At 40.1% G+C, this 25,255-nt stretch overlaps 1 protein-coding gene and 1 long non-coding RNA gene across 2 annotated transcripts in view; one reads left to right on the top strand and one right to left on the bottom strand.

The window, feature by feature from the left end:
* Positions 1 to 19,733, top strand: part of LOC110149748 (fatty acid desaturase 2-like protein FADS2B) — a 56,440-nt gene extending 36,707 nt beyond the window's left edge. The window contains exons 5-12 of the mRNA XM_020912331.2: positions 4,046 to 4,171; positions 6,605 to 6,665; positions 10,461 to 10,537; positions 10,699 to 10,796; positions 12,244 to 12,340; positions 15,122 to 15,201; positions 17,874 to 17,999; positions 19,403 to 19,733. Coding sequence (XP_020767990.2) covers positions 4,046 to 4,171; positions 6,605 to 6,665; positions 10,461 to 10,537; positions 10,699 to 10,796; positions 12,244 to 12,340; positions 15,122 to 15,201; positions 17,874 to 17,999; positions 19,403 to 19,463 — 726 coding nt within the window. The 3' untranslated portion in view covers positions 19,464 to 19,733. The remainder of the gene's footprint in view (positions 1 to 4,045; positions 4,172 to 6,604; positions 6,666 to 10,460; positions 10,538 to 10,698; positions 10,797 to 12,243; positions 12,341 to 15,121; positions 15,202 to 17,873; positions 18,000 to 19,402) is intronic.
* On the bottom strand, positions 3,825 to 25,234 carry LOC139037059 (uncharacterized). The gene is made up of 4 exons (XR_011489845.1): positions 24,636 to 25,234; positions 22,834 to 22,903; positions 10,842 to 10,910; positions 3,825 to 4,346 (listed from the first exon to the last, which is right to left on the bottom strand). It is a non-coding gene; the product is annotated as an uncharacterized lncRNA (long non-coding RNA).
* Between the last annotated feature and the right edge of the window lie 21 nt (positions 25,235 to 25,255).

Here is a 25,255-nt window from a genome sequence, read left to right as displayed (position 1 = left end):
CAATCTGATTTCGGTATTGACCATCTAGGTGATATCCATATGTAGAGTCATCTCTTGTGTTTTCTATGACCAGTGTGTTCTCTTGGCAAACCTCTGTTTGCCTTTGGCCTGCTTCATTTGGTATTCCTAGGTTAAACTTGCCTGTTATTCAGGTATCTCTTGACATCCTACTTTTGTATTCCAATCCTCTATGATAAAAAGAACATCTTTGTTTGGTGTTAGTTCTAAAAAGTCTTGTAGGTTTTATTAGAGAACCATTCGACTTCAGCTTCTTCAGCATTAGTGGTTGGGGCATAGACTTGGATTACTGTAATATTGAATGATTTGCCTTGGAAATGAGCCAAGATCATTCTATTGTTTTTGAGATTGCACCTAAGTACTGCATTTCAGACTGTTTTGTTGAATGTGAGGGCTACTCCATTTCTTCAAAGCAATCCTTGCCCTCAGTAATAGATATATTGGTCATCTGAATTAAATTCACTCATTCCAGTACACTTTAGTTCACTGATTCCTAAGATGTTCATATTCACTCTTGCCATCTCTTGCTTGACCACATCCAATTTACTTTGATTCATTCATGGATCTAACAGTCCAGGTTCCTACACAATATTGTAGGCTTCCCAAGTGGCTCATAGTAATGAATCTGTCTGCATTGCAGGAGACCCAGGTTCGATCCTTGAGACTGAACCTGGGAAGATCCCCTGGAGAAGGGCATGGCAACTTACTTCAGTATTCTTGCCCGGAGAATTCCATGGACAGAGGAGCCTGCAGGATACAGTTCATGGAGTCGCAGTGTTCTTTACAGCATTGGTCTTTACATGCACACCAGACACACCCACAGCTGAGCCTTGCTTCCGCGTTCATCAAGCCTGCTAATTCTCCTGGAGCAATTCCTCTGCTCCTCCTCAGTAGCACATTGGACAACTTCCAACCTGGGGGCCTCATCCTACAGTGTCATAGCTTTTTGCCTTTTCATACTGTTCATGGAGTTTTCAAGGAAAGAATACTGGAGTGGTGTGCCACCCCTCCTCCACTGGACCATGTTTTGTCAAAACTCTTCTCTATAACCCATCTATCTTGGATGGCCCTGCACAGTATGGCTCATAGATCCATTGAGTTTTGCAAGCCCCTTCGCCACAACAAGGCTGTAATCCATGAAGGGGAAATCTGTACATAGCTTTCTATAAACTGTGTCTTCAGAAACAATTTGTACTAGTTGAAATAAATATAACCTTGATAATTCATGAACAGAATCAGTAAAGGGAAAATAGTTCAAAAAGAAAATCATGTGTACTCAGCCTTTTTGCAGGCAAAACCAAGGATTTACAAGCAAACTGAATATAGGGTTCAACTTTGTTCAGGAGAGAAAATTACCTGTGGCCAGGAAGGAGGTAACAAAAGTATAACATAAACAGCAACATCCTCACTTTATACATGTATCACAATTATTAATTTCAAAACTTGATTTTATGTCAATATACTTTTTCCCTGGAAAAGGCACAGATAGTGAGATACTCTGGAATTTTCATTCACTTGCTGTGCAAAAATATACATGTTCTGGTCTTTGCAGTGTTTGCACAATAAAAGAGCCCACAAAATATCTGCATATGTTTTAGACTTCTGTGCAGTTCTAAAATCAGAAAGAACTCCTCAGAGCATATTTTTAACCCAACCCCAGTATGCATACTTTGAAAACTATGAGGAGCAAGTATTATTATAGAGATAAAGAGGCAGAAATATTTGAAGTCAAGAATTTCCTTGCTATTTCTATGACTAAATCCCAAAATGTTTTTAATGGGGGAAGTGTCAAGCATGTTATTTACAACAATCCTTTCCATAATGTTGTCCATTTTATAGACGAGGAAACTGTCCAAGGCAACACCTAGTAGAATGAATTTAAATTCAGGATAGTTTCAGTACAAAGCCTGGATACTTTGTATTGCACCAAGAAAGGATGTAACTTGGCAATGAGGAGTGATTTAGGATGGTTCCTATGTCAGAATTTGTGCAGAGGAAACCTATTTTGCATGCAGCTAATAATCCTCACTTCCCCACTGATTGTTCTCTCCCTTGTCTCTGGTAATTGCAGCTTCCCGAAAGACAGGCCAGGGTGAAACTAGCTACTTTTACAGCATACTGATAGTTGTTACCCTGACCATTGTTCTAAGTTCCAGGACCTTGAGCTATAAAGATATGCCACCTGGTCTATCATGAATCAAAACTTATCTTTCATATTACCAGTTTCCATAGATGGTCATTGACTAAAACATTTACATTGAAAAAGAGAACAATTTCTTATCACAGTGTCCTTGTGTAACTGTCTACTGCTCCTATTAGACTGTATATTTCACAGTGTGGGAATGCCATTTTATCATAGCTACCTTTCTGTTCCAAATTCCTGGCTTGGTATCTGACACATAGACATACTTTAAAACAAATAATGAATGGGTGAATAAATGAGTGTCCAACTGTAAGAGTGAGTCAGTGGTATGCAATTTGATGAGAGAATTATAGAGAGCAGTGGAATCCCAGAACTTTGATGAGTACATGTTGAGTTTATGATACCCAAAATGAAATGTATGGAAAGTGATTGCTCTTGAAAGATTGAGATTCAGAAGAGAAATCTGAGGTGGTGGGAGAGATTCCACAGTAAGGATGTTAGGGAGTATGCAAGGTAAGAAAGTAATATCCCTCCTGATGGATGGGGTCAGAGGGGTTTGCTAAGAGAGGTCTCTGCAACAAAGACTATGGAGAGACAGTGCTAATATCTACAGGTTTTCAAACAAACTCAACCCCCTTCCCTCATGTTTAGTTTAGTTTCCCAATAGATACACAGGGTCTAAACCAGCAGAGTCCAACAGTAATGTAATGCAATTACATTAAAATGGCATGAGTCATTTTAAATTTTCTAATAGCCACATTTTAAAAGGTAACATTATGATGCCCACATATATTCAAAATATTTTCATTTCAACATGTAATCAATACAAAAATTATTAATATATTTTACACTTCCTTTTTTTATTCTGAGGCTTTGAATCCAGTATGTATTATACATTATACACTTACAAAGTCCATCTTAATTTAACTGGTCACATTTTAAATCAGTAGCCACATGTGGTTAATGGCTACTATATTGAATAGTGCAGATCTAAAACACCAGTTATTGAGAGGTATCAAATATGCAATAAAAACTCTAATTACTGCTTATTCTTCCATAAATGATTAATGTAATAGGGGAAGAGAGGAGAAACGGAGTATGTCAACATTACAGCATTCTACCTGCAGCATTTCATGTCTCCTCAAATAACCCATAGATGTAAATTTCATTGTATTATATTCACTAAAGATGAAATTGAGCCTCATAGGTTGGATAATTTGCCCAAACACACAGCAGTATTTGTACCTCCAGTGGATGAAACTAGGTTGATATGTTTCCAAATTCTTTGCTCTATTAAAACCTTCAGGTTTTCACTGAAAGAGAGAAAAACCTCAAACAGCCTAATCAGATTAGTATGGCTTTAGATATGAATATCTTTATTCTCATTTATGCTTTATGAGAGCCTTGAACATGCAATGATCTGAGGCAAGCCCACCTAGGAGATGATTTCAGATCTATGATTCTTTAAAATATTCATTGAAGTAGGATTCCTGGAGCCATTTTTTTTTTTTGCCATAATTAAAGTCTTGGAACTGATGTTTCTTTATTTGTAAAATAAGAATGATTTCTTCCCTACTTATGTTCATATATCTTTTTTAAGTGAGAATGAAATAACATTTCATTTCAACAGATTTTTATTCTTCATTATCAGGAGTTGTTTTAGCCTAAATTTGTTTTCCTGGATCAGATAATTTTTTGTTCATAGACTCTTAGAGCCTATATCCAATGAGTCATTCTGTGACCCAGTGGTGGTGGGGGCGGGGCTGGCAATTTCAAGGAGTCAATATCTTATTTTGGCTTTTGAGATGCAGGCAGAAGACTCTGATAGTGAGTGATATTTCAGATGAGAAATCTTTCAGCTAATGAATGTTCTCTTCTCCTCAGGGCCTATCTACAAAATGGTGGAATAACCGGCACTTCCAACACCATGTCAAAACAAACATCGACACCAAAGACCCAGATGTTGACGTAGGCCCACTTTTTATTGTTGGAGATTTGACACCTGTCGAGGTACGTTTAGAAATCCTGAGCTCTAGAAAAATGTTCCAGAAAGTGGTTCTTGGAAAGGTCTACACCCTTGTCTTGGGGAGAACAGGCTGAAGGTTCTGGCTTCAAGCATGCTTTCAGAGCACCTCTTCTTCTTTTAAGTCCAGGATATAGATTTGAAATAACTGAATCTGGGGTTCTAAGAATAGAAGAAGATGCAGAATAAATGACTCTGTGACCTTAAAGATCATTCAGTCCAACTCATTCACAGAAGACACGGCAGTAGCTTCAACAAGTGCTAAGTCACAAATATCTAAATGTCTAATTACATCAACTAATTCTAGCTGCTAGAAGAAACCTGTTATTTTTAGTTTAGGTTCATTTTGGTTCATTTATACATGAAACTCAGGCTCACATGCCTCACAAGACACTTAGTGACCTCGCTTCTAATTCAGACTTCTTAATTCAGACTCCTTAAGCAAAGAAAGGCAAACTCCAGAATGTCTCAGCTATTGAATTTTTTTTTAACTTCAACTTAAAAATCAGCATATAAGATTACCATGTTTTTTTAGAAAAGAGTCTTCTTTCAACATAGGAAGTATAAGGATAACCATAGTAAGGTATATCTTTCCTCAAGGGGAAATGATGGATCCCGAGAGTCAGGTGCTTAGGAAGAAGCTCTATCTCCTTCTGGAAGAATTTAGTTTTCATAAAACAAAAGAGTGTAGCTTAGTCAGTTGCTGCCTAGACTTTGTGGTAACCAGAATGGTGCAACTTTCTGAAAATAGGTTTTCACAGTTTTGGAAGACAGCCTTCTTCCAATTAGGAAAAAAGTTTCTTGCATAGATTTAAAGGAAAAACAAAAACAAAAACATGACTGTAGTCTTCAGTCAGTTGTTCTTCACAATGACTCCACAAACAAGTCAGAACTCTCTGATATTTGTGAATTCATAGGCTGATCACTAAACTTATGACATTTTGACTTCTCTCCTCATTCCCTTACAGCAATGGAGATTTGTCTCATTGGAGTTCATGACCACTGACCCCCTCCAGAAGTGCCTTCTGTAGAACTGTATCCAGTTCACATGCTGCTTCTTCACAGATAATGGAGACATCATTCTAGAGACATCACCTCTCCATAAATCTAGAGACATATCCCTAGAGCCTTAGCTTTCTGTGTATTAAAGTTTCGAAGTGACTCTATATCACTTAGAAATATTTAAACTGTATAATTCAGCTGTTTCACAACAAAATTGTTCTGATAAGCCCTAAATGTTTCTATTCTTCCCATTTTACTGTCAATCTTTCTACTACTTTCTTCAAACATTCATTCCTTCAACAACAATTAATTAAATCTTCTAGGTGCAAAGTTCTATGCTCACATTCTGGGAGAGCTAGACTTCTCCTTTGGGGTGACACTGAAAAATCAAGCCTTCACCTATGTTTGTTAACTCTGCAAAGCTTCTCACCCACTGCCTCCTCCATGTTTCCTACTACGTAACTGTCCAGAAGCTTGGGAGAAGCCGCAAACAACTGCTATTACCTTATCACCATGACATTTCTTTTCATTTATCACAGTAAGGAAAAGAAGAATCAAGTCTAATATACGAATAAAAGAAGAAATCTATATGTAAAGGGAAGAATAGGGCAAGTAAAAATTGAACACTGTTCATAGTGTTGTTACTGCATGTACATATATTAAAACTATAGAAGAGGTGTGAATTATCATTCATTCATCTATTCTTTTCATTAAATGCTTACTAAGTATCTTCTAGGTAAGGGAAATAGACTCATACATGGTTCCTCTCAAAATATTTGCTGTCTTTGTGCATTGGGCACAGCCTAATTATTTAAGAAGGCCTCTAGAAAATGACTCAAATTCCCAATATATGATTTTATATATATATATATATATATATATATATATATATATACCATGCCTTAAAATGAGGAAATCACAGCATAAGATCCACAGTGGAAACACAGAGGATGAATGATGATGCATACACTAGGGGTCATGCCTTTGTCTTTTTTCATATGACCATTCAATAAATATATATTGAATGGATGAATGGAGATGCAGACTGAGATGCAAGCAGAATTCTATGTACATTGGTTGAAGAAGAGCTTGGAAACTTATCATAAATGTTTCTTTTCTATCACTATTTCACATAAGGACAAAATTTTCAAAATGGCTTCCAAGGGAATAATAAAAATAGAAGACCACAATCCCTGTAGTCAAATAGAATAAAGCATCCATGCAAGAACTGCCCACTTTAAATAAAGGAAAAGACACCACAGTCTTCAGTTCTGGTTTTCTAGCACTTTAATTTTGACAGTGAACTCTGACTAGATTGCACTTTCTATAGAGAATTTACACAAATACACACAACCTTGAATATAATGACCAGAAGCAGATATTGTCTCTTACTTTAGTTTTATTCTCTCTTCATTCAGCATGGCAAGAACAAAATCAAATACATTGACTACGAGAAGCAGCATCTGTACTTCTGCATGGGTGAGTCCCAGGGAGCCACAGTCCTTATCATCCCATTTCCCTGAAGCAAACAGTTGTCAGCCAGAAGGATGGAATCCTTCCATAGAGGCCAGTCAACATCTTACTGTACCTGAGAAAGGCAGCAGGTTTTATTTTTTACTTGGGGGGGGTGATATATGAAAGTTACTTCAGTCACTCAGTCATGTCCAACTCTTTGCAACCCCATGGACTGAAGCATGACAGGCCTCTCTGTCCAACTCCTGGAGTTTACTAAAATTCATGTCCATTGAGTCAGCAATGCCATCCAACCATCTCATTCTCTGTTGTCCCCTTCTTCTCCCGCCTTCAATCTTTCCCAGCATCAGGGTCTTTTCAAGCGAGTCAGTTCTTTGCATCAGGTATCCAAAGTATTGGAGTTTCAGCTTCAACATCAGTCCTTCCAATGAAAATTCAGGACTGACCTCTTTTAGGATGAACTGGTTGTATCTCCTTGCAGTCCAAGGGACTCTCAAGTCTTCTCCAACACCACAGTTCAAAAGCATCAATTCTTCAGCGCTCAGCTTTCCTTATAGTCCAACTCTCACATACATACATGACTACTGGAAAAACCATAGCCTTGACTAGATGGACTTTTGTTGGCAAAGTAATGTCTCTGCTTTTTAATATGCTCTCTAGGTTGGTCATAACTTTCCTTCCAAGGAGTAGGTGGCTTTTAACTTCATGGCTGCAATCACCATCTGCAGTGATTTTGGAGCCCAGAAAAATAAAATCTGCCACTCTTTCCACTGTTTCCCCATCTACTTGCCATGAAGTGATGGGACCAGATGCCATGATCTTAGCTTTCTGAATGTTGACCTTTAAGCCAAGTTTTTCACTCTCCTCTTTCACTTTCATCAAGAGGCTCTTTAGTTCTTCACTTTCTGCCATAAAGGTGGTGTCATCTGCATATCTGAGGTTATTGATATTTCTCCCAGCAATCTTGATTCTAGCTTGTGGTTCTTCCAGCCCAGCATTTCTCATGATGTACTCTGCATATAAGTTAAATAGTCAGGGTGACAATATACAGCCTTGCCTTACTCCTTTTACTATTTGAAATATGAAAAAGAAAATAGAAAAGCAATTAGGCATTCTTAACAGGCATCTCATCACTCTGGCTACTAGGCAGGGATGGAGATCTTCCAAGAAGGATGGGAGGCAGGATGCCGATCAAGGGGCCTGATATCTGTGATTCTCATCCTGGATAAACTAAATACTATCAAGAAGAAAAGAATAATGATATTTGTTAGGGTGGAAAAATAGGAAAATACTGACAGTAGATGCCAGAAAAAGTAGTCTCAAAAATAAAAGTTACCTATAGAGTTTCTGTGTGGAAGAAAGTTAACTGTTCCCCATGGCTTACATACAGCTGTAGAAGATACTTTAGTGGACAGAGACACACATACATTTTACAAATAAAATAGGACTGAATGTTAGTGTAGGCTTGAGAGAAAATAGGACAGCTGGATAATGCTAATACCAATTAAAAAAGAAGAGTCAGAAGCAAAAACACTTTGCTTTTAGCCAAGTCAAGTTCATGATAGTTCACAAAGATAGGCTTAGTGGAACCCCAAAATTGTTCACCTAAAATATGCCTACATATTTGGAAAATAAGCCTAAATTAGGGCAGATTCCAAACATTTCCTATAAATCAATGGTTCTCAGCTAGGAGCACTGTTGCCCCAGTGGGACAGTTGACACACTCTAGATACTTTTTGGTTAGCATGATAAGGAGGGAGGGACAGTACTGACATCTGGGTGGCAGAAGCCAAGGATGCTACTATCTTACAATACACAGGACAACCCTGAACGACAAAGAATTATTTGGTCTGAAAATTGCATTAGGGCTAAGGCTGAAAACTGTTGCAGATGATCTGATTTGCCCAAATGTTGCTCAGCAGAGGTCGTCTGTCACATGTCTGACCAGGATGGCCTATGGGCCCATTTTCATGCAACATGGGAACCAACACCCACTGCTACCTCTTCCACTGCTAGAATTCTGCATACCCATCTTAATGTAGTCCTTCTCTTGCATGACCAAAAAGAGTAATGAGGACACTGGTACCCCAATTTGAAAGGTAACTGATCCTCAGCCTAGAGATATGTGTGTTCACATAAGAAAAATCCGTTGGAGTCTCTTGTCTGAACTCTCCTCCTATGTATAGCTCAACAATACAACCTTAACTTAGGAGGAATGAATGAATGATATATTCACAGCAGAATGCAGACTCACAGCAGAATGCCCAGTTCACAAAACACACGATCTTCAGGAGCTATTTCATTTTGTCCTTTCCCTTCAAATATCTTCAACTTAGGATCTCAGGTATAAATGAATCATACTCAGTCTCTCAAAGTGAAACAGGGCTGGACATTTGGAAAAGGAAGCAAGACAGCTTTGTTTCAACCATCTGTAGTTGGGAAAAGGAACATCAGTATAAACTGAGGTCAACTCTGGTGAAAAAAAAGGTGGGAGACTTTTTTTAAAAAAACATAGGGGTATGCTAGCCCAGGTTGGATGCATGAGACAAGTGCTCGGGCCTGGTGCACTGGGAAAACCCAGAGGGATTGGGTAGAGAGGGAGATGCGAGGGGGGATCGGGATGGGGGATACATGTAAATCTATGGCTGATTCATGTCAATGTGTGACAAAACCCACTACAATATTGTAAAGTAATTAGCCTCCAACTAATAAAAATAAATGAAAAAAAAAAAGAACATAGGGGTATGATAAAGGAAATTACTGAAAGAGGTTAAAGGGAGGTGGAACTGGTCTTGTGATTAAGCCATCAGCTTCTTGTAACCCATGCTTATCAAGTCCAGCTCCTTGATAAAGGAGGGTAAAGAGCTGAATTCTTAGTGATTACATTTCAAAGGGATGACTCCCAATCCTTGAGAAAGACATTTCTAGGTTGGGCAAGATCCATCTCAGAAGGACAGAGAAAGAACTTTACAATTTTAAGTTTTCTAACAAATGATCTAAGAAAACAGAGGTCAGAAGCCTACAGTCAGGTTTTGGCTTAAACAAACAGTAAGTTCTTTGGACAGTTTTGAACTTTCTCAGGCAGGAACTTTAAGGATGTCAGGGCCATCCCGAGGACATGCCATGAGCTGTTCTTAGAAACTTTGCTACTATTGGTTCAAGTCTCTTAGTATGTAGGGTGGACAAAATCATTTATGCTGACAGTTCACAGACTTTGAAAGTTTACAGGTCAAGTTTGAAGCCTAGTCAGGAAGGGGACTCAGAGCATCTGACTAAAGTTTGCTCAAGGAGAGAGTTGTCAAAATCTGAAGGGTCTCCATATGACTCCTACGTGCTCCAGGCAACTTCACTAGTCCTTGGGGAGAAGCAGGTAAATAACTATCTGGCCAGACTCAGTATACCTGCTCTGTATCTGCCACCTCAACATACTGTGACAGGGTCCAATGCGAAGGATTGTGAAGGATTGAAGGATTCCAGGGATCTTGAGAAAACTTGAAAGCTCATAGCAGAAGCCTTTCCAGGATACCTTCATCAGGAATGACTCAGATCTTCAAAGCTTCCCTAGTCTCCTTAAGGGAGCTTGAACCAAAGTCCTGGTTGAGCCTCAGAGACTCTAAAACCCAGCAGCATCTAGGATGTGGTTGTGGATCTCCACCTTGTATCCCTTCTCAGGGGCAATATTCCAGGGGGAGCATGTTAAGGAGATCAACTCCCACTAGCTTCCACAGGAATCATATCTGCTCATCTGTTCACCATCTTCTGTTTTTGTTTTGTTTGTTTGTTTGTTTGTCTGTTTTTCAGTTGCGGCCCCCCTTTTCATGCCAGTATATCTGAACCTGGAATCCATTCTAGAGATGTACCGCAGAAGGTACTGGGAGGTGAGTAACTCGATTCCTTCTCTAAAGCTAGATCAGGCTGGTAGAAAAGGGAAAATGTAAACACTTAGTCCTTTCCAGATGCAGCTTCCTTGAGTACCAGGATATAAGATTTAGCCAGTTTTATTTCCACTAGCTTAACTTTCAAACACTTCTTTCTGCAGGACATTGCCTGGGTCAGCAGCTTTTACATACGCTATTTCATCACATTTGGTCCTTTCTATGGAATCTTTGGAACCATGGTGCTCATATATTTAATCAAGTAAGAAAACAAGAATATTCTTAGTTACCTGGATTGTCCTCTTACCTTTCTTATCTGATTTATTAATGATTAGCAATGATCAGCAGATTATGACAGCTGGCTGCATTCTTGTAACTGAAACATTTCCAAGAAAATGCAGGGGGAGAAAAGTTCAAATAGTTGAATGAGTTCCTTGGAAAATGAATTTGCCCAATCTTGCCTTTTTTTTCCCCCACTTGCTTAATTACCAATTGCAGTACAATATTCCCTCAGCAACTGTTGGGGATTGATCCTTAGACCCGCCTTGGTTACCAAACTTCAGAGAGATTCAGGTCCCATTGTCAGCTATCCCTATCTGTGTTTCCACACCAGTAGATTCAACCAACCATGGATCTTATAATATTGTACATATTTCCTGAAAAAAATATCCATATTTAAGTGAACCAGTGTGTTGCTCAAAGGTCAACTGTAGTCTTCCTGATCACCAAGCCCTTAAAACTGCAATCCAGTGGGACATAATTCTTGCCAATGATAATGGAAGTACAGGATTTTTTAAAGTTATTTTTGACTAGAGATTTTTCCCAACACCTAAATGACTTCAGACTGAATAACCTTCTTCAACTTCCCAATTTATTCCTCCTTCATTCATTTGCATTATTATTCTAAATGCTCCATAACAATAACGGTATAGCTACTGTGTCTCAAGCTAAATGCTTTAGCTAAAGCATTTTTGCTAAATGCTTTACATGCATTCTTATTCGATGTAATAAATCCATGCACAACTCTGTAGTGTAGATAGTATTAGCTTCATTTTTCTGATAAGAGAACTAAAGTTCAGAGAATTAAATAGCCTACTCAAGGTTATAGAGCAAATAAGGGCCAGTGGCAGTGAAAAATTAGAGCTTGAACCCAGCTCTATCTGATGACAACACCCAAGCTATTGATCACATTGCATATATCCTTAAGTTGTTTTTGTCACTAAGTCACATCCAACTCTTTTGGGACCCCATGGACTGTAGCCTGCCAGACTCTTCTGTTCTTGGGCTTTCACAGGCAAGAATACTGGAGTGGGTTGCCATTTCTTTCTCCAGGGGATCTTCCCAACCCAAGGATCAAACTCACATCTCCTACCTTAACAGGTGTATTCTTTTCCACTGATCCACCTAGGAAGCTTGCCCTTAAGTTACCTAGGTATCTTTTGAGTCTTTCACCAATGCCAGAGAAAACTTCAGGAGCATAGCTTCTGTACATTAGACTACAATGCAGGCCATGTGACTGGATATGTAATGTGTCATCTCTAGATATAAAGGCCTCCAAAGAAGAAAACAAATAACCACCATATTATTGGAAACTTTGAGTGACTGCCATTTCCTCCAATGCCCAGCGAGCTCTGCCAGTGGTAATGCAAGTCCAGCAATTAGAATTGAAACTCCCCAGCTGATCATATCTTCCTTTTATTCTCTAAAAGGCTTCTTGAAAGTCTCTGGTTTGCATATGTTAGCCAGATGAGCCACATACCAATGAAAATCAGCAGAGAGGAGAACCAGGACTGGCTCAGCACTCAGGTAATAAGGCATTTCCTGGGAAGCATCTAACAAAACATCCTGATTTAGAATTTGCTTACCTTAAATAATAATTCATATTTATTGAAGGCTTGCCAGGGGCCAAGTACTGTCAACTGCTTTACATGTAACTACATAATATATGTGCCATTATTTCCACTTCATACATGACAAATTTGAGGCATGAAGTTGAGTAACTTGCATAATATCACACAGCTAATAAGTGGTAGAAACAGTCTTTTTATGTATTTATGTATTTATTTATTTGGCTGTACTGTATGGCATGTGGAATCTTAGTTCAACAACCAGGGATCAAACCTGTACTCCATGCAGTGGAAGCACAGAGTATTAACCACTGAACCACCTGTGAATTCCGTAGAAGTATGTTTTAAAACTGAGCAGTTTGATTTTAGAGTCTTTGCTCTAAACCAGGTTTTAGTAAACTACACACCAAGAGCCCAATCCAGCCCAGCTCTCTGGTTTTGTAAATAAAGTTTTATTGGTACACAGCCACACTCATACATTTACATATCCTCTATGACAGCTTTCTTGCCAAAACAACAGAACTGGGTAGCTGTGGTAGAGAATTAAAATATTTACTGTCTGGTACTTTATAAAAAAGGACTCCTGCTCCAACATGACACAGTTTTTCAATGAATCTGAGACTCCTAGAATTACAGAATGAATTTGCATCTGGAAGAACCCTGGAATCCCCCTCATCTCAGTGTATAGACAAAAAGACCCAGAGAGGAAACCTGGCATTCTCTCCAAGCACACTGTTAACGATTAGCAGAACTGTGACCTATGCAGAATTCCACTTCCTCCCAAGCCTTCTACCAGTTATGCCATGTTTAACTGGAGAATCCAGTCATCATATTGCTTCTTAAAGTTCATTCCCAAATTCAGTGGATTTTCTGATCATGGACCCACTTTCCACTCTTAAATTTTATTGAGAACTTCAAACAACTTCTGTCTGTGGAGGTTATATACATTTATATTTACTGTATTTGAAATTAAAACTGAGGATTTTAAAACAAGAATAAGGCCAATACATGTTACCATCAGAGTGATGAAGTCAGCACATGTTTAGTAACCTCTGGAAAAACCCATGCTATGGGCATGTTAGGAAGAATGAAAAATGCAAATACCATCTCAGAAGTATTATTGGAATCGTTTTGAGCTTGAGGATCCCCTGAAAGTGTTCTGGGGAACTCCAAGGTACTCTAAAGTATACTTTGATCTACCTTGATATAGAGTAACTTCAAAAATAACATTCGAAATGGCAGCAACAATAAGAATTAAGCCTTAGGAAGGTACTGAATAAAATGACATTCATAAGGGTTCTGGGCTCCCCATGTGGATCAGTCATAAAGAATACACCTGCCCATGTAATAGATGCAGGTTCCATCCCTGGGTTGGGTGATCACCTGGAGGAGAAAATGGCAACTCACACTAGTAGGCTCACCTGGAAAATTCCATGGACACAGGAGTCTGATAGGCTATAGTCCATGGGGTCACAAACAGTAGGACACAACTGAGCACACATGCATAGTACAGTACTAAGAGTTTAAGGTAGTCTGAGAAGCCTATGAACTTCTTCTCAGGCTCAGTTTCAAAATGTATAAAATAGATTACAAAAGGAACTGATGCTGCTGCTGCTGCTAAGTCACCTCAGTCATGTCCAACCTTGTGCAACCCCATAGACGGCAGCCCACCAGGCTCCCCTGTCCCTGGGATTCTCAAGGCAAGAACACTGGAGTGGGTTGCCATTTCCTTCTCCAATGTGTGAAAGTGAAAAGAGAAAGTGAAGTCGCTCAGTCGTGTCTGACTCGTAGCGACCCAATGGACTGCAGCCTACCAGACTCCTCCGTCCATGGGATTTTCCAGGCAAGAGTACTGGAGTGGGGTGCCATTGCCTTCTCCCACAAGGAACTACTTGTATACAAATGCATTTCTATTCACATAACCCTTAATTAAAGGCCTTGAATACAATACTCCCCATTTATTCAGTTCAGTTTAATCGCTCATTCATGTCCGACTCTTTGAGACCCCATGAACCAAAGCACACCAGGCCTCCCTGTCCATCACCAACTCCCGGAGTCCACCCAAACCCATGTGCATGGCGTCGGTGATGCCATCCAACCATCTCATCCTCTGTCATCCCCTTCTCCTCCTGCCCTCAATCTTTCCCAGCATCAGGGTCTTTTCAAATGAGTCAGCTCTTTGCATCAGGTGGCCAAACTATTGGAGTTTCAGCTTCAACATCAGTCCTTCTAATGAACACTCAGGACTGATCTCCTTCAGTTGGATCTCACTGCAGTCCAAAGGTTAGAAGTCCTTTAAGCCTACCCCTTGGAAATGGTATTCAAAGACCCCTACAATTTCTACCAAAGCCCTACAATCCCAAGTACATCTACCAAAGTTCTTATTCATGACAACTTAGTCAATTTGAGGGTTGATAGTGATGTACTCCCCTCAAACCCTACATACTTTATCATATCTATCTTCTCAACTCAGGGATTGAACTCACATCTCCTGTGTCTCCTGCCTTACAGGTGGATTCTTTACCTACTGAGCCACTGGGGAGGCCTGCCTAACCTGTACTTCTGAGCAAAATACCTTATTGCCTTTATATGATATTTATATAAAACTGTATTTCATTTTTAATACTTCATGGTTTCTTACACAAAATAGGTACTCAATGAGCACCTGTTGAATGACTGAATAAAATAAATATTTTGACACATGGCTCATTTACATCTAACGTAAGTTTTTTCTTTGCAGGTCTTGGCCACCTGTAATGTTGAACAGTCCTTTTTCAATGACTGGTTCACTGGGCACTTGAACTTCCAAATTGAGCACCAGTGAGTAAGAGAATAAAATTTATGATAAAGGGCAAGGGCTGTCACTAATAACTGCTCTACATATAGTCCAAAGTAGAGCACTAGGCTTGATATCTTAAAGGGAACAGAATGAACCAGGATTCTCTAATGAATGTTATTTTTCTATTAACATCAATGATAAGGGAAGAGAGAAACGAAGGTGTCACAACTGTGAGTAAATGGAGTGAAATCTTGGAAAAGTATCAGTGACTCAGTTTCCAGATTCCTATAGGCTTAGGAATTGGTGATTGTTCTCTTTGCATTTGCTTTGTCGGCAAAATCCAAGAAAACTCAGGACACTTGGGTAAGCAACTTGTGTTCAAAATTAACTTCACTATAATTCAAACATGTGCTTATCTGTGTCTTTACAGCCCAGTTTAGAATATAATGAATAATAGAGTCCCTGCTGCAATTTCATAATGGTATCTTGAAATACTTTACCAATGGGTCAGTTAGGGAGAGGAAATGGGTAGTTCATGCCTTGATGACAGATAATACATGACAGTCAGTTTCTCCAGAATCTCAGAGAGAGGCTTTCCACATTCTCTTTGTCTAAGCCATGTGTGTCTATGGTAGTCAAAGGAGGAACAAGATCTTTATTGGTTCAATGGATTTTTTCATTATATTTCCCATATTAGTGCTTGAAAATTTCAGCAAAACAAAGGAAGGATTATTATTCATAATTTTATTAAAGAAGAGGTTTACATCCAAGATGGTCATCTGGCTAGTGAAAACTTGGGATTAAAAATCCATCTTTCTTCACTTCTTATTTCTTTCCTGGGACTTTTAGTTATTTACCATGACTTAATATAAAGCAGAAGATATTAAAAAGAGGTGGCAAGAATACACAGAAGAACTCAATATGCCAGCAAATTTTGAAAACTCAGCAGTGGTCACAAGACTGGAAAAGGTCAGTTTTCATTCCAATCCCAAAGAAAGGCAATGCCAAAGAATGCTCCAACTACTGCACAATTGCACTCATCTCACACACTAGTAAAGTAATGTTAAAAATTCTCCAAGCCAGGCTTTAGCAATAATGTGAAACAAAAACTTCCAGATGTTCAAGCTGGTTTTAGAAAAGGTAGAGGAACCAGAGATCAAATTGCCAATATCTGCTGAATCATCGAAAAAGCAAGAGAGTTCCAGAAAAACAACTATTTCTGCTTTATTGACTACACCAAAGCCTTTGACTATGTAGATCACAATAAACTGTGGAAAATTCTGAAAGACATGGGAATACCAGACCACCTGATCTGCCTCTTGAGAAACCTGTATGCAGGTCAGGAAGCAACAGTTAGAACTGGACATGGAAAAACAGACTGGTTCCAAATAGGAAAAGGAGTACATCAAGACTGTATATTGTCACCCTGCTTATTTAACTTATATGCAGGTAACATCATGAGAAATGCTGGGCTGGAAGAAGCACAAGCTGGAATCAAGATTGCCGGGAGAAATATCAATAACCTCAGATATGCAGATGACACCACCCTTATGGCAGAGAGTGAAGAGGAACTAAAAAGCCTCTTGATGAAAGTGAAAGAGGAGAGTGAAAAAGTTGGCTTAAAGCTCAACATTCAGAAAACTAAGATCATGGCATCTGCTCCCATCACCTCATGGGAAATAGGTGGGGAGACAGTGGAAACAGTGTCAGACTTTATTTTGGGGGGCTCCAAAGTCACTGCAGATGGTGACTGCAGCCATGAAATTAAAGACGCTTACTCCTTGGAAGGAAAGTTATGGCCAACCTAGATAGCATATTAAAAAGCAGAGACATTACTTTGCCAACAAAGGTCTGTCTGGTCAAGGCTATAATTTTTCCAGTGGTCATGTATAGATGTGAGAGTTGGACTATAAAGAAAGCTGAGAACCGAAAAATTGATGCTTTTGAACTGTGGTACTGGAGAAGACTCTTGAGAGTCCCTTGGACTGCAAGGAGATCCAACCAGTCCATCCTAAAGGAGATCAGTCCTGGGTGTTCATTGGAAGGACTGATGCTGAAGCTGAAACTCCAGTACTTTGGTCACCTCATGTGAAGAGCTGACTCATTAGAAAAGACCCTGATGCTGGGAGGGATTGGGAGCAGGAGGAGAAGGGGGCGACAGAGGATGAGATGGCTGGATGGCATCACTGACTCGATGGGCATGAGTTTGGGTAAACTCCAGGAGTTGGTGATGGACAGGGAGGCCTGGAGTGCTATGATTCATGGGGTTGCAAAGAGTCAGACACAATTGAGCGACTGAACTGAACTGAATATACATTCATCTATTCTTGCTAAGGAAGTTAGAAAAACAGAGATAAGACAGAGATTAGCAGGGGCGGGGTGGGTTGTTCAGTATCTCCAGTTCTCTGGGTAGTTCTAAATGGTAAAAAGTTCTAAATGGTATACTTTCATTTGATCAGGCCAAAAATAAACAGCTGATGGAGCTAAAACATATTCTCTTAGTTCTTCCTAAACATATGCCACCCACAAGGCTTGTAGTGGGTTAAGGGATAAGAAGAGTCTGCCAGCAAGTTTAATTTCCCAAAACAAAAGTATTGTGCAAGGTCAAGGTTGGATCTGCATGGTTGATATCATTTTAATTTGTAAAAGGGGAATGGGAACTTTGGGTTTCTCCTTAGGTCTGAGAAGTTTTATATCTTCTCTATTTCCCTAGTCTATTTCCAACAATGCCACGCCATAATTATCACAAGGTGGCACCTCTGGTGAAGTCACTGTGTGCCAAGCATGGACTGCCATATGTGAATAAACCCATGTTGAAGGCATTTGGAGATATTTTCAGGTAATAACAGTCCTGTAACCCACAATTCTCGTTTTGCTTCACTGCTAGTCCCCAGACTCTTCACTGCTTTATGAATCATTCAGCCAATAGCTATTTATTAAGGAACAGCCACATGCCCACCATGGACATGAGGCTCTATAAGGACTGAGGCTCTATAAGGAGCAACACTAACACAGAAATTATAACAATAATTCTTACCATTTACCTGCTGCCTTCTAGGTACTTCTTAGTGCCTTGATGCCCTACTAAATTTCAAGCTTCTTATAAACCAGGGTTCTGTATTATTTGTCTTTGCATCACCCACAGAGCCTTGGCATGCTTTAGAACTTAACCGGTGGAAGGGACTCTCAAATCATCTGGTCCAGGGTTGCAAACTAAGATGCTTGCAGGGTCTGATGGGACAGGCAGGGGTGACTCTTTCTATAGGAACTGAGAATCCATACTCATCCTAAACCATGCACAGTTCCCTGGAGAATCCTGTGCTTGTCAAATTAATAGCCAAAAACTTGGTTGAATTATTTTTTTATTTTAAGATTAGGAAAAAGAAAAACAGTATCTTATTAATATGAATAAATAAGCCGTCAAGGCTAGACCTGGTCAGATCTGATCCCTGAACAGTGATCCATCTTCACTTTCTACCACTGCCCTCCTCCTTTCCTGACCTCCGGATATCTGACCTCCCTTCAGTTGCTACAGAACTCCCTGCCCCTTGCCCATGACACATCCTTGGTCATGTTTTCTTCTACCAGGATAATCTTCCAACCTGCCTTCCCCCTCATGTCACCTTCTCAATTTCCATTCACTCTCCAAAGCTCACCTGAAAGGTCTTTTCTTCATCTCAGTCCTCCCTTGCCCCCAAGACTAAACCTGTCATATTTGCTTCTTATAACACTTGCTTCTCTTCATATCTGACCTTTATCACAATCATGAGTAAATAGCATATTGGGTAATATGTGTCTCCCAGTGCAGACCAGGAACTCCAGACGGACAAGACTCTTATCACTCCCTTTCACTTCTGTATCACCAGAGCCTAGAAAATGTTTCACTTTATAAAGTAAGAGAGGTCAGTGGATACAGGATGAGTTGGTTTATAGTTATATGTTTTATCTTATAGAGATTCAGCAGAGCTTTTTCTTTTAATACTGGAGAAAGTGATGCTTTGGAGTATAGAAAAGCATAAAACAACAGAAAATCTCAATCTCCTCCATATAGAAAATGTGAACTCACTTTCTAAAACATGTCAGTATTTGACTCCCTCAACTGGGCAAGATAGAAAGAGGTCTTTCAGATATAGCTGAAAATGACAATGTTATAAAGTATTAAGTAAAAGAGCGAATGTTCCTTGAAGTAGCTCCTTTGACCTGAGTCTCACCTACTCATGCTTTTGTCTGCTCCTCTTGCAGGGCCCTGAAGAAGTCCGGAGCCCTCTGGAAGGAGGCTTACTGCACGCATCCAGAAATATAATGCAGATGTGCAGGTGCTAAAGAGAAAACCACAGGCCCCAAAAGTGTCCCTTGTGCTAAAGTCCATGATACCAAACCTCTTCAATACCTGACATAATTGCAGTTACAGCCTTCCTCAGAAATGTTATCTTAATCAACTAGTCTGGAATTTTTGGGTAGGCAATGTGGTGGTGATCTGTTGTGTTTTACTCCTGCCCCATTCCTGCTCCTGGCCCAGAGAAAGAAGATATATATATATCTCTGCATGATAAAACCCTTGTAATCCCCCCCCCCCAAGAAAAGGTGTCTGCCCTGAATATACTTTGCTGATGGCTTCCTTGCCCCTCCTTTCTTCCTATAAAAACCTTCCATTTGCAAACCCCTCAGAACTCCCTTCTGCTTACTCACTGGGATATTGCTTGATTCAGAAGTCATTGAATAAAGCCAATAAAATCTTCAAATTTACTCAATTAAATTTTTTTTTTAACAGCTTGTTCAATAAACTTCCCAGAGGAGGACACCCACAGCCTATTACTTTCACAACTTCCCAGATCACTGAGCATGGCGTTAGAATTCAGATGATCAATCCTGTGGATCATTTCTGCCCTCTGCTCACTGGCCACATGAATAAAGAGGGCTTAATTGGGCAGGCTTCCATTTAAACTAAATGACTCATGAGCGTTATGTTACAGTCCTACCTGAAATTCTTCAATGGATTCCCATTGCCCTTGGAATAAAGTTGCAATCTGCAACCTGGTGATTGCCAACAGCCTACCAGCACTGGCCTTCCTCCAGGAACCCTGCCCCACTTTGTACCACTCCCTCCCTCAGGTGCAGTGCCAGGCAGCCAAAGTAGGCACAGGGAAGAATGTTTGACCTCAAACAACACCCAAAACTAGGTCTCCATACCGCCTCCAGGGAACCAAAGCATCAGGACATGTCTGGAACTTGAATGCCAGAATCCTTTTAGAAGTGAAGGCTTCTCCGTCCTAGAAGATCCCATGTTGAAGCTTCAACCATATCTTATCCTAAAAGGACAAGTCCCAAAGCCCACTAATTGAAACCTGCTCCACCAACATTTCTGCCAACTAATACATCCTCCACAAACTCATAATGTTTGACTGAACTTCAGATCAAAGACACAGGTTCGAGCCCTTCCCGCGTCTCATTGCCAGTTGGCCTCAAAACACTCTTCTCAAAAGCTGGTGCCGTAGTATTGCTTTCTACGTGCTTCAAGCCGTGAGCCCTTTGCTTGGTAAAGATTTCAGGGAAGCCTCCCCATTAATTCAAGGCCTCCTTGTGATACACTCTGTAGTAATTACTAGAGCTATATTTTTACATCCTTTTGTGTGATTCCTTAGTCTTCCACTGTAACCTGCAATATCCATAAGAGTAGAGACATTATAGAGACACTCAATGAAGACTTGAAAAAGGAAGGGGGGAGGGAGGGAGCTGGAAGGGAGAAAGGAAGGAGGGAAAGAAGGAATTTGTCAACTACAAATTGGCACTTGAAAGCTACCTCTACAAGGAATACATCAAGTGCTGCTGCAGCTGCTGACATTCAATACCCTTTGAAAGGAATTAAGAGTAAGAACAGGAATGAGGCACTCTGTGCTCTTGGAAAAACTTGCAGGAAAAGTCTTCAGATAGTGAGATATTTTCAGGAGAAGATTTTATGAGCCCAGTTATTACATCTGTTCATATCCAGAAAAGCACTAAACTCATCAATGGCAAATTTGCTCCTCATGACTAGCATCAAACCTCTGCCAAAATGTGTGCATGATTGCAGGTTCCCCCTTCACTAAAATCATATATGATGCTTACCTTATCCCCTAACAAGACACTAAATTTTTTTCAGAGATAAAAGAAAACTGTAAGTCAGGCAACAGTTCCTCTTTGGAGCAGTTTCTCAGAGCTATCAGAAATTCTGTCTCCCAGGCTGAAGTCCTCATTTTACCCCAACAAAACTTAACACAGCTCTCATGTTGTACCTTTCTTTCAGTCTACAGGAGGAAGGGAGGGAGGGAGGGAGGGAGGAGGCAGGAAGAAAAAGCTGTGTGTAAATGTTGCTATTGTTCAGCAGAATCAAGAAATGGATTCAAGATTTGGGGATAACGTAGCATGAATTCAACCTGGGAAAAGTTCACTTTCCCTAGGACTTTTCTCTGATACTCTATTTCCTTGAAAGCCTCCCTTCTTTCAAGAAAATCAGATAGTAAATAATTGCCTACATTTTCAGTCAGGCATTAGATAAAGATTGAATAAGGGTGAATGATTGGATTAGAAGTCAGGAACCTTAGTCCAAATTTCAGCTCCTCAGTACCCTACTGTGAAATTGGCCATGGCTCTCACACATTGCCTCCATCTATAAGATAGGTGAGTGCATAATATTACCTGGCCTATTTGCATCAATGCATTGTTGGGACAAATAAAGTAAGGTACATAGAATACTTTCATAAGCCAGGAACACTCATTCAGATGCTGGTTGTTATTATTAATGTAATGAGGGTTCCTCCCATCCTGGACCATCAAAACCAAGAGCAGGTACAAGGTCAAATAGATTCACAGGACAGAAAGACACTGAATCATCTTAATGGTGAAGAGGGCACATTTCCTTCAATGAGAGGATAATGAATCACAGGTGAGATAATGATTTCTCCTATTACAACAGGTAACACCTGGGAGTCGTCTTCCACTTCTGACTTTACTCAGTCCCCTGGAACCAGCAGCCAGATCTCAAGCCAGAGGAATAGTGAGCCATGGGCTCTAGTTTTCCCAACTTCCAATTAACCATGTGAGTGCACAACTCTTTAGTGGAAACCATACCAAATCTATCACTTGTTGCTTAAACAATATGTTGTAAAGGATTTTCTTGACTATTTCCCTACTAATCATCCACCTGAAGGACACAGAAAGTATAGATTAAACATAAACTCTACTCAGAGGAGGAATATACTCAGGTACTTTTTCTTTCCCACATTTATTTATGAAAATTTGCATAAAGACAGTCGTGTTGAAAGAAATTTACAGTGAACATCAATCTGTTTAGCCATAATCAAAATTTTGAAATTACATTTTAGTAAACTTGTTTTATATCTATCCATCTACCTATCTATTATTAGTCTTTTTTATGTGCTTCAAAGTAAATTTCCAGAGGCTTGTTTATAAAACTAAGCCTCAGATTATGCAAACAATAAAGTTCATTTCTCATCTTCAATAAAGAATTGTGGAGCAGCTTCATTTTTAAGGGAGTTTTATTGGAATTTTGCGATGTGAAGGGAATATAAGATGGTTAACATTGTGCAAAATAAATTAACTCAGTATAAACCTTCTTGTGCAAATGTTTATCCTTCATTATTTATTGAGCACTTCAATATTTATTGAGTGCTTACCATGTGTCAGACTTGGACCAGTTGTACTTGACCCAGAGATCCAGAAGCCCAGGTTCTTGAAGCTTACAACCTAGTATAAAAAATAAATAAATGGAAGAAAAACCTAGATCATCACATCTGAAGAAAGCAAAAGGGTTTTTTGAGAGTGATAAGCAGGGGCTAATCAAAATAAGGATGGTCATGGAAAAGTGACCATAAGAAGAATATGAAGGAGCCTGCAATCAGATTCTAAGGAGCACTGGCATCAGTCAAGTTCAAAGCCCCTAAGGCAGGAATGAGCTTCTGTTCAAAGAACACAGCAGGAGGCCTGAATACCAGTGGAATAGTGTCCCAGTATTTTTGTTAATCTTACTTCAACTTCATTTCTTCAGTGTATTTTGCTTTGGCTTTTCAGAGGCATTCAAAAATAATTTTCTAGATAAGCAACAAGGACAAATTTTAGAGCACAGGGAATTATAGCCATTATCTTGTAATAATATTAGTGGGGTATAAACTGTAAAAATGTTGGAGCATCATGATGTACACCTGAAACTAAAAATTATATTGTGAATCAATGATACTTCAATAAAAAATAATAAAAGTATTTTCTATTATTTGTACAGGCATAGTTTTCTCTGGGAAATCCTTCCAGATTTAACTGACTAGGTTAAATCTCCCTTCATGAGTTCTGTGTCCTGTGTGCCTCAATTATACAATTTATTTCTGCCTGTGTAACCTCTGAAAGCTGAAAACACCTTGAGGGTAGTGACCAGCCTGTGTATTGTTACCATTTTACAACCAGGCCCAGCCCAACGTTTGGCATTGACCAGGTATTCAATAAGTGTTTTAAAGAATAATTATTAATTGTTCTTCTCATGACAAGCATTCCAAAAATTCCTTGTAATTGCTGCCTAGAATCCAGCTGTAGTCCTGATATGCTCTGTTCCATATGGAGATTAAAAAACGGTGATAATAACACTCCTGAATGAAAGGAATTGTTAAAGCCTGCAACTTGGAACCCTTTCCTCAGTCAATTGAAAAAGGATGCACAAGAGTGACTTGGGTCTATGTCTCAGTGCTAAACTGAGTGAACACTCAAATGCTGACTCACACTAACTGAATTTGCATTCTGACATGTTTTTGGGGGGAAGGAATAGGCAGAGCTGAAGAGATGAGAAAGTAAGGTTGCCCTAAATCACAATGTGGAGTTTGCAGCCCTAGATTTGGATTCTCTTAATAGTTATATATCTGGTCCTCACTTACTCTCTAATCATGAGCTTGCTCTTTACTTTGTAGATTACCTCTTATTCATAGGTAATTGATTGAAATACAAGGCATTATTTGGGCTTATAAAAAGGCAATATATGTTAGAGAGTTCAGTACTTTGCCTGACACTGGTCAGCTTTCATGGACTACTGCATTAGCTTTATAATTGTTCTCATTGTTTACCCTCTTCTTCCCCTCACCAACAGCTTTGAACTTGTCCTAGCTATCCCTATCTCCCAGATATTTGCATGATGGGTACCTATTTATTATCTCAGCCCCCTTCTATCTAATGGAACTGAGACACGAAATCCCTGTTCCCTTCCTACCAGAGTCTGTCATTCCCTAAGCAGTAACCTTTTATTTCCTTCACAGTATTCAACACCATCCGAAATCATTTGTTATCTCATCTCATTGGGATATAAGTTTTAATATCGAAACCTTGCAAATGAATAAATATATCCTTGCTCGTCATAAAATTTAACATCAGCTCCTTGGGAGCAGCGGTTTTGTTATAGCTCTAACACCAGAGTTGCCCTGAGGGCCTGTTCAGTAAATACCTGTTTTTCAAGGGCTGCTTTATCTCTTCAAGCCACCAAACACATCTCGGAGCGGTCCTGCAGAGGGTACAAGGTCCAGGCCTGGCTGGAATTTCTGAGGGAAAAAGCCACCAGTGTAGTGGTGGCTGCCGTATTCCGAACCTGAGACGTGATGGGCCTTTGCCTCCATTGCACCGTCCTACTCCTCTCCAGAGGCCGAGGCCGCTCCCCTGCACCTCTCCGCCTGCAGCGCCCCCTTGCCACCAGGCAGGCCAGCTGCCCCCGCTGCCCATCCGCGGCCACCCTGGAGGTCACAGGCTGGCTGTGGGGTGAGCCCCTGGCGCCCGCCGCCTCAGACGCTGATCCCAGTTGACGGCACCTCCGCTGTCTCTACGCGGCCAGGGCCGCCTCTCCCGCCTGCGCGACTTGCTCCACTGAGAGCTGGAGGACGACTGCCGGATCGGCTGGTACTTCTGACTGGCCGCTTTCTGCTCTGGCACTTCTCTGCTCTGGGCGCGGAGGCCAGGAGGCGGGCACAAGCTGGGGCAGCCCTGCTCCACCGTTGGCAGCGCCAGTAAACCCCTCCCCCAGGCAGGAGGCCGTTAGTAACTGACGACCTGCGACCGTTAGTGGCCCCCTCA

Source organism: Odocoileus virginianus, chromosome 10 (assembly GCF_023699985.2).
Source record: "Odocoileus virginianus isolate 20LAN1187 ecotype Illinois chromosome 10, Ovbor_1.2, whole genome shotgun sequence".
Classification (NCBI taxonomy): domain Eukaryota; kingdom Metazoa; phylum Chordata; class Mammalia; order Artiodactyla; family Cervidae; genus Odocoileus; species Odocoileus virginianus.
Note: the sequence above shows the minus strand (reverse complement) of the source record. Positions and strands in the feature narration are given on the sequence as shown.